The sequence below is a fragment of the Chaetodon auriga genome, chromosome 12, assembly GCF_051107435.1.
Source record: "Chaetodon auriga isolate fChaAug3 chromosome 12, fChaAug3.hap1, whole genome shotgun sequence".
Taxonomy (NCBI): domain Eukaryota; kingdom Metazoa; phylum Chordata; class Actinopteri; order Chaetodontiformes; family Chaetodontidae; genus Chaetodon; species Chaetodon auriga.
The window spans coordinates 25765001-25774586 of NC_135085.1; the positions used below are offsets into that span (position 1 = coordinate 25765001).

A 9586-nucleotide genomic window follows, 5' to 3' on the forward strand; every position below is an offset into this window, starting at 1 on the left:
AGCCGGCACTTTGAAAGGAACTTGTTCATTTTCCCGCCTGGATGTTCCACACAGTCCAAACCAGGTGCGAGGGATGGAGCCACAGTTTGGTTCTGCTGAGGGATCACTTACTCCCGGTTCTGCTCTGTCTGATACCTGGTTAAATATTTTATAATACAGCTTAATGAAACATGAAGAGGTCGGCTTTTCCAAGCAATTACACATAATGAGTGTGGCTCTCAGAGATCATGGCGGTAAAAGGCGCTTTTCCTCGGCAGCAAATGGGGAAGAGTAACATGTGAAAGACTGAAGTGAAACTCTACACTGATGCTGCACACACACACACACACACACACACACACACACACACACACACACACACACACACACACACACACACACAGCCAGTCCAGAGTCCGAATCCGGATCCGCAGTTTACAGCGCGCCGCAGGAGCCTAGTTTGAATTGACGGACGTCCGCGGCAGCCAATCAGCGCTCGTCGTGCGCCAAAGCTGTGTTTATTCCACTTAGCCGACCAATCGGAGTCGCCCTCCGCGGCCGAGTGCGTCATCAGAGTAGAATGCGAATGTGGGCTGCCTGTTACCGGACCACACTCTGCTCCCATCCCCCATCCTGAGCCAGCAATGGCGGCCGCTTTTGCCGCTTTGTCCTTCTCATGTTCAGCTTGTAAAAGCCATGTGTACAAAACTCGGTAAGGAAAAATACGTGTTTGCCCTTGTGTTTCATAAGAATGCGTGTCAGTTCATGAGCACATTATAATTAGATTTGGCACTTGTCTCATCGCATGTCTGTTATGTCGCACTGCTTTTTTCCCTCCTCCACGAGGACGGGCCATTTCTCGTGGGTTCTAACAATGGAGGAGGAAATGAGGCCACCAGCACTGTACTGCACCGCTCACTGAGCAGCCTGCACTCACCTCAGCACACTGTCACCGCGTTTTCTGGCCCATCAAAACTGTGTGTTTATTCGTGCATCGACCTTGGCGCACGATTTTATGGGATGTTATGTAAAAAAAAAAAAAAAAAAAAACCTCAAGAGCGTCAAGTGCGCACATCCACAGATGAGTGAGGGACTTTCAAACATGGGCGTCGGGAAGGGGAGGGGCGACCATCGAGAGCTCTGATGAGACATGGCGGCGGTGTTCCACATTTACACGCTTTGAGCCTTTTGTCTGATTGATTGTGTTCATAAGGCGGGTGACGAGGCGACAGTGGCTGCATGAAGAACTTTAATCCTCCAACAGAGTCCGAGGCGTCGACATTTCGCCTCTTTTCCCCCTAAGACTCGCCTGTATTCCCTTGTCCCGTCGGTGGGCGGGAGAAGAGCTCTGGAGTCGCCACTTGACTCGACCACATGAACATCAATCAAATAATGACACTACGTCAACCGAAGCGCTGCCTATTCGACATATTTAGTGCGTACTTCGGTGTAAACTCGGTTTTCTCGGTTTGCCGGTGTCGACGCAGCTGACAGGTTGCCGGCTGAGGCCGTTTTCTGAGGTTTAATCGGCCGACTTATTGTTTTTGTGGAGAAAAGACAGTTGCAGCGGCGGACGGGGGGGGGGGGGGGGGCGTGTCCTCCGGCTTTAGAAATTCTATCCATTGTTCCACTCCAACGCGCGAAGAGAACACCTCTGTGGAACCTTCAGCCAATCGGCGGCCGCCGACCTCCTCTGGACGCCGCCCACAAGCCTATATTAAAGGCTCGGCCGTCAGCAGCGTTGGCCACTGGCACAATATAATACAGATTGATCCGCAAACCGAAGAGAGGGATTTACTTTATTCACCTTTCATTTCAGCCGTCCTTTATTTTATTGAACTAAAACAATGGCAGAGACACAAGTCGGCTCGGATATCTCAGCCAAGGTAAGCCGCCTCTCGGCTCCCGGAGCCGCTTCTCACTAAGCCCCTCAGCAGGATGAAGCTTTTCCAGGCTGTAACCTAGATTTTAAAAAACCTTCCGTCGTCGCTTCGCGCTCATTCGGACGCTGCGCCGTCGGAGCCACCGGGGGGGGGGGGCTTAGAAAGAGGGGCAGCCGGTGCTCACGTCTTTTTCTCTAAACTCTGATGGCAAACATGTTCTGATTAAAGCGGGGGTCTCGGCACCGCATCGTGGAACACGGGCTGCGTTTCCAGTCCGCGTCTCATTGTCCGGAGAGGAACAGTCTGCGCGGGTTCTTTGTTTATCCGGGCGGCTCGGTTCTCCTCGCCGAAACACGCACATCCAGTCCGGAGCGAAGCACCGATAAACGGCTCTCGCTCCAACACGCACCGGGCGCCTTTTCGGCTCTTCAGCCGCGGCTCTTATTGCCGAATTGACGCGCCTATTTGCACATTTATCGCACATCCTCCAGGCTGCTTAATGCCAATTAATTCGAAGTCAAATCCCGCTTCCAGATGAAGAGGGAGGCTAATGTCCCCGGCTGTCTTATTAATAGAGCGGTAACGAGCTGCTGGGGCTGAGCAGCGGACTAAATGGGATTTCGGAGGCTCCAGCTGGGGTCTGGAGCGTGAAGTTGTTCCGTTTGAATGGAGGACGGTGAGGCAGGCAGGCGGTGCGTAATTCACACCAATGTCAACTTTCGGGGCTCTCCGCGTCCAGCCTGTAAAATGTTCTTCAGCCTTTTTGTTGGTGGCCCCGTTTTTAAAATGCAAAGGCGGGCCTGCCTGCACCGTCCGACCCGGTTTGTTTACCGACTGTGGAGGATCGGCTGCTGCTGAACGGGCTGTTTATTCCGCGTCCGTTCACCGGAGAGTCTGATGCCCACGGCGAGCCGCGGCTTCCGCCTCTTCCTCAGCGCGCTTGGAGCATGTTTGCAGGGCGCGTTTGTGTCTCAGGGGAAAAGTTTTTCTTTCTTTTTCTGTAATGCAGCCCACTTCTGTGTGTGTGTGTGTGTGTGTGTGTGTGTGTGTGTGTGTGTGTGTGGCCGGGCTGTGGAGGTGTGATGTGACGGTGCTGGTTTCCCGTCTTTGTGACCCATCACCGTGTGGGCTTCTCCCTCTCTCTGACCACCTTTGCGCTTCTTTAAACGTTAATTTCCGTCCTGTTGGACTTTGGATCAGATTGGGTAAAACTTTAATAGCCCCCGCGGGGGGAGTCGGGTCTCCGCGGCGGCAGTGGGGAAGAATAGGAGCCAGCCTCGACGTGTAGTGAGAGCAGCAGCAGCGAGCCGCGGAGCTGAATAATTATGAGTGATTATAACAAATGAACATATGGAGAAGGTGGGGAGGGAAACCGAGGCCCGGCATTAGCGCTGGTAATCCGGGGTGCCTGTTCAGCCACTATTTATAGTTGTGGAGCATTTTTACGCACAAGCGCCTTTTTACGCACAGTCGGCGAGCGCGCGGAGCTCCGAGCTCAGCTGAAGCTCGTTTGTCTCCTGCCGAGGAGCCTCCGATGCTGCCAAACAGCTTAATGGATTTTAACCAATAAGATTATGTAAAGCAATTAATCAATAGCGGTGTATGTGTTGGCTGTGAGTGGCGCGCGTGCAGCGGGGATAATAGCTTGTGAACGGACGATGTCGGCAAAACGAGGAAACCGAGCGCTATTAATAGGCTCGGCGGGCGGTTTTCCGGTGTGAGCGGGGAGCAGAAAGCCCCTGAAGGTGTTTTTGGAGGTGTGTTGGTGGCTCCGGCCCCGCCGCGCTGCCTCATTTTCGCCTTTTCTCGCCTGCCATGTGTCGCCTTCTATTGTCCTTTCCAGCCTCCGTTACAACAAGCGGCCAGCAGCGGCGTGCATGGCGCTCGCCGCCGCCGCCTCCTCCTCCTCCTCCTCCTCCTCCTCCTCCTCCATCGCCACCTCCCCCCTGCTCCTGCGCCCTCCTGTGTTATTTTAAACGGAGCAGTGCATCCTGGGTATTGCAGTGCCTCTCCCGGGCGTGTCTCGTGACATATGGCGGTGACGGCAGCCCGCAAAAACTACAATACCCAGAGTGCCCCGGGGGCCACATCAAAGTATCAGATTACAACACATTAGAGGGGATGGAGTGGGAGGAGGAGGAGGGCGGGGGGAGGATCTGCAGAGACCAATATGGTGTTTAAATAGGAAGGCTTCATTCTGACAGGAGAGGACCGAAAAACGTGAGGCTCCCAGCATGCACCGGGGCTCGTCTAACTAGGCCATTAGGTAGAGGGGCAGGTAGCAGCGGCCCGGACGGGTTTCAGCGAGCAGCAGAGGCTGTTCCTAATCTTCCTGTTTGTTTTCATCAGGATCTGAAGGAGAAGAAGCTGGTGGAGGAGAAGGAGAACGGAAAGGACGCTGCCACCAACGGAAAGGTAACGCCCGCCGCTTCACGCCGCCGAGGACACGCCTCCTCATAGCTTTCAACACATTTTGAACTTCCAGCCACTCCAGAAAGTCTGTAAACTTTTTTTGGCGTTCCAGGAGAACGAGGAGAACGGCGAGCCCGACGTAGACGACGAAGAGGACGAGGAGGTGGATGAGGAGGACGAGGAAGATGACGGAGAAGGTAGCTGGAGTGTTTTTTTGTTTTGTTGTTTAATTTCCTAAAACTTGCAGAAATCTCATTCTTCTCGTCCTTCGTCCTGCAGGTGAGGAGGAAGACGAGGAGGACGACGACGACGAGATCGAGGGCGGCACAAAACGGGCAGCTGAGGATGACGACGACGACGACGAGGTGAAGCGGCGAAAAATGACCTTCGTCGTCCAGAATCCGAGCAGCCAATCAGGCGGCGATCCTGTCTTTGACCTCACCAACTTTAATTTCTTCTTCTTCTTCTTCAGGACGACGTCGAAACCAAGAAGCAGAAAACCGACGATGACGATTGATGCGTTTCCCCCCCGCGCCATCCTGCTGAACCACTTCCTGATTCTTCACCTCTGACTGTTTTTAGATGTCACGGGTGGAGGGGCTGGAGGACTGATTTAAAGGAAAAAATAATAATAAAAAAAATACAACATGGTCATTAGCAAGTAGAGTTCAACAAACATCGACCACGCCACACACTCGGTCTCCCCTCAAACCGCAAAACAAATTTTCTAGAGGAACTCGCCACCGCATCGACAGAAATCCGGCTTCTTCAACAACAACACGAAAGGAGAATTTGTTTGTATTTTTATTTACATTTTATATTTTTGTACATATTGTTAGGAGGGGGGGTCAGTTCTCTCCCAGCAGCGATCTCGTCAGACCAAATCGGTGCTTCTTTAACGAAAGATTTTACTTGGTTGACCATGTTAACGATATCTCAGCAGATTCTAGGAAAACATGTAAAAACAGTAAAAACAAACAGAAAGAAAAACCTCTTAAGCCGTTGAACTCAGAGCATTCCAGTAAATTTAATGTATGTACTTTAGCTGTACCATAACTAGTTTGTTTGTATGGGAGGGCAAGGCCAAAGAAAAGAGCCTCTTTTCTTTTCCTTCTGATTTTGTTTTTGTCAGCGACTTTTTGTTTTATGACGGCCTGTTTTGATGTATGTGCGAAGTTTGTTGTTTGACAATAAACCGGACTTTTATTTTGTGAGTTGTACTTTGTATCTCTGCTTGTTTCTTCCTCGTTTTAAAGGGGTCAGAGGTCGCCGGACCGCGGCTTTTCCCGCCTCAGGTTCATCTTAGCACACCTGGACGTCACTGAGCTGAAGGACAGGTGTGAGGCTGAAGACGCTAAAGCTCCTCAAAGGTCGATTAAGTCCAACAGGACGAGCGATTCGTCGCTCCTCCTCCACCTTTAGGCGACGTGAGCGTAGCAGGTGTCGTGTTTCTCATCTCAGTCTGCTGTGAGTTTTTAAACTGAGAACTGATCTTTATTTGAAGAGAAACACCTGAGTGACAGCGAACACAAGCTGGGTTTGTCTCTCAGACACAGAATCAAACTGGGCTCCTTCTGCTTCCTGTAAACTAACTTTGCTTCCTCGGCGCTGCTGAAGTGAAGACGGGGGACAGTCTGTCTCTTTGTTGACACGAAGACGCCTTTTTTCAGAGGTCAGGTGAAAAACGCTGTAGAAGAACGAGATTAAACCTCCACCTGGATATAAAGCAGCTCCACCGGCAGGTTGTTAGAACCCAGTTTCAGTGTAATAAACCCACGAACACGTCTGAAGTACTAAAACACATCGTGAGTAAAGAAGCATCCTGTGTCCTGTGAACTCTGATTCCAGTGAGGACTTTTTTCTTCTCTGACACTTTAAAGGACCAGTGTGTTGGGTGCAGTGACACCTGGTGGTGAGGCTGCAGACTGCACTCTCCTGATGCTCGCTCTGCTCCTTTAGGTACATTTACTGATAATACTTCATTTTCAAAGCTGGCTTTAGATGAGTTTTACCATTGATGAAGTATTTTACATCGTGGCACTCCTGTACTGCAGTGCTGTACTTCTTGCACCACTAGTACTGCTAAATATTGCTCTACCTTTATTTGACAGCCCAAGTTACTACTAACTTTAACAATATTCATGTGTTACTGTTACATTTTAATGATTTTTAAAGAAATATAAGAAATAAAATAAGTTAAAAATGAGCTCCACCTCCAGCAGGAACATCCTGCTGAGACATGAATGAGGAGACACAGTGATCTAATGAGACCAGAGACAAGAGGACAACAGACACAGGGGACACTTTACTGCACTGAATACTACGACCTTCAACATTTTCATGGTTACACATATCTACTTTTCACAGTGTGGTATTTGTACTTCTCCTTGAACGAAGGATCTTGATTCTCCCTCCAACAGTTTAAAGTTCTTTGGCTTAAATCGAGCTGAAGGTGTGAACGGTGACGCGGAGGCGTGAACGCGTCCCTGTGAGCGGCTTGTTGTCTGTTCTCAGTCCAGCGCAAACATGACGGAGCCTGAGCGAGCGCAGCAGGATCTGATCTGTGTTCAGTCACGTCCGCTGCAGCCTGCAGGGCCCGAAGTCGGCGAGGAAGTCCACACACAGGAATGTTAAAGGCACCTCATCACACACACACACACACACACACACACACACACACACACACACACACACACACACACACACACGTTGTGTTTTTATCACTTGTGGGGACATTACATAGACTTACATTCATCTTCTGGAGCCTCACTCTAACCATAACCACTATCTGCCTGTTCCTCACCCTAACACACACACACACACACACACACACACACACACACACACACACACACACAGGAGACATGTCGGTGTTACTGACACACACCCACAGTGTTACTGTGCAGGTGAGCCGGACAGGTGAGGAATCTCACCGTTTGAAGACAAATCAGCTTTTTCTTGCAGATTTCTTTCAGGAATTTCTTTGTTTCTTGTTTTTCAGCGTCTTTCAGTCTCTTTTGTCTTTTGTCTTCACACTTTCAGACAGCAGAGACAAGAGTCAAAGAAAAAGTCATATTTAAGTATTGTTTTATTTGTAGTTTTGTTATTTATCATAAAATGAGTGAATTCTGAAAGTGTTATTATCACTATTATCATATCAAAAAATGAAATATACACGTTAAAAGTATTTATCAGGAAAATATTCTTAAGTGCTGTAAGAGTTCAAGTATTTTTGTATTCACTCTAAAAATCAAACAATATTTAAAAAATGTTCATGATTGATATTTTAAATAAAGTCTTTTGGAAGAAGTTTTTCTTCTTCACCTAATTTTTTGTTATTTATTATCGAATTAATTGTTGTTGTTTATGAAAGAATTGAAGATGTTTAAAGAAGTCAGTGACTACGTTTACATGCAGTCAATATTCGGGTTATGGTCAATATTCCAGTTTCTGAAACATTCGGAATAACCTGTTTACATGTGTGAGCACACAGGGTTATTCCTGTACACACGGTAACTGTAATCAACTGGGACGTCCTGATCAAAACAGCGACGCACAGACGTGTCATCGCACGGAGAACGTCAGGACGCAACGCGCGTCATTTCAGCTTCCTAACTTCTCGCTCACCTTCTTGTGTATCTCTCTATCCTGGTACTTTCTACCGTCTTCAAAAGACGTGATATTCATGTCTTTCACCACACTGAAGAGGTGACTTGGCTCCTCGTGTCCTCCGCTTCGCCATGTTTTCAACAAGGAGTTCCTGCACTCAAAAGACCAAGATTCCTTGCGAATAGAACGTTCGCAGAACACAAAGGAATGTTCCGTTTGATGGGGATACTCCGATCGGCGTATACATGACCAGATATTCAGGTCAGAAAAGGAGTAACCCAGGGCTTATATTCGGGTTATGAAAGGGTTTCTGACTGCATGTAAACGTAGTCAGTGATGAAGAAGCAGCTTCACCTCCTCCAGCTGAACGCGTCCTCTGCGACCTCTGTGACCTCTGTGACCTCCGTGACCTCTGCGACCTCTGCGACCTCTGCGACCTCTGCATCCTGTTGAAGCCTCTAACTGCTGCCAGTTATTAGTCTCGTCCTCTGGAGCTCAAACTCTGACACAGCAGCTGGAGGAAACTGAGAGTCTAATCAGTTCAAACTCTTAACGTGTTCTCTGCAGCTCTCACATCCTGTCTCGCGGCTCCGCACGCTCACATTCGCTTGCCGTCGCGGCGCCGCCACGTCTTCCTCTTGGGTGGAGAAAGTCAGTCAGGCCACCTTTCATCAAAGACTTGGAGGTGATCAGAGGCATCACCAGATCCTTAAAGATGATATTCTGCGTTAAAGTGACTCCAGAACGCACCATGAGACGTTCACTGACCACCTGCTGCATCATGCTGTGTTCAGGTGAACCAGCAGCAGTGAACACAGCAGCTGATCCAGAGTCTCTGGGCCCTCAGCCTTTAGGCACTCAGGCACTCACTCACTCACTCACACACACACGGGCACACACACACACACACACACACACACACACACACACACACACACACACACACACACACACACACGGGCACACAGGCACACAGGCACACACACACACACACAAACAGGCACTCACACACACACACACACACACACACACACAAACAGGCACTCACACACACACACACACAAACAGGCACTCACACACACACACACACACACACACACACACGGGCACACAGGCACACACACACACACACAAACAGGCACTCACACACACACACACACACACACACACACACACACACACACGGGCACACAGGCACACAGGCACACACACAAACAGGCACTCACACACACACTCACACACACACACACACACACACACACAGGCACTCACTCACACACACACACACACACACACAAACAGGCACTCACACACACACACACACACACACACACACAGGCACTCACTCACACACACACACACACACACACAAACAGGCACTCACACACACACACACACACACACACACACACAGGCACTCACTCACACACACACACACACACAAACAGGCACTCACACACACACACACACACACACACACACACACAGGCACTCACTCACACACACACACACACACACACAAACAGGCACTCACACACACACACACACACACACAAACAGGCACTCACACACACACACACACACACACACACACACACAGTCACTGTCAGACATGTCAGTGCAATCAATCAATCAATATTCCTTTATTTGTCCCGCGAGGGGAAATTTCAGAATACAGCAGCATCAGTAAAGATTAATATAAG

General features: G+C 49.4%; 1 protein-coding gene across 1 annotated transcript; it reads left to right on the forward strand.

The window, feature by feature from the left end:
• Positions 1-1068: 1068 nt before the first annotated feature.
• ptmab (prothymosin alpha b) lies at positions 1069-5494 on the forward strand. Its single transcript, XM_076744887.1, has 5 exons — positions 1069-1865; positions 4212-4277; positions 4387-4471; positions 4554-4639; positions 4747-5494. Exons 1-5 carry the CDS (start codon positions 1827-1829, stop codon positions 4789-4791), a joined length of 321 nt encoding a protein of 106 aa, XP_076601002.1. The 5' UTR covers positions 1069-1826; the 3' UTR covers positions 4792-5494.
• Positions 5495-9586: the final 4092 nt, after the last annotated feature.

Bases quoted from the DNA above. Each gene is read 5' to 3' on its own strand.
- ptmab (XM_076744887.1), top strand. From the start codon at position 1,827: ATGGCAGAGACACAAGTCGGCTCGGATATCTCAGCCAAG. The intron at 4,472-4,553 runs GTAGCTGGAGTG...TTCGTCCTGCAG, and splicing joins CGAGGAAGATGACGGAGAAG to GTGAGGAGGAAGACGAGGAG. The intron at 4,640-4,746 runs GTGAAGCGGCGA...CTTCTTCTTCAG, and splicing joins ATGACGACGACGACGACGAG to GACGACGTCGAAACCAAGAA.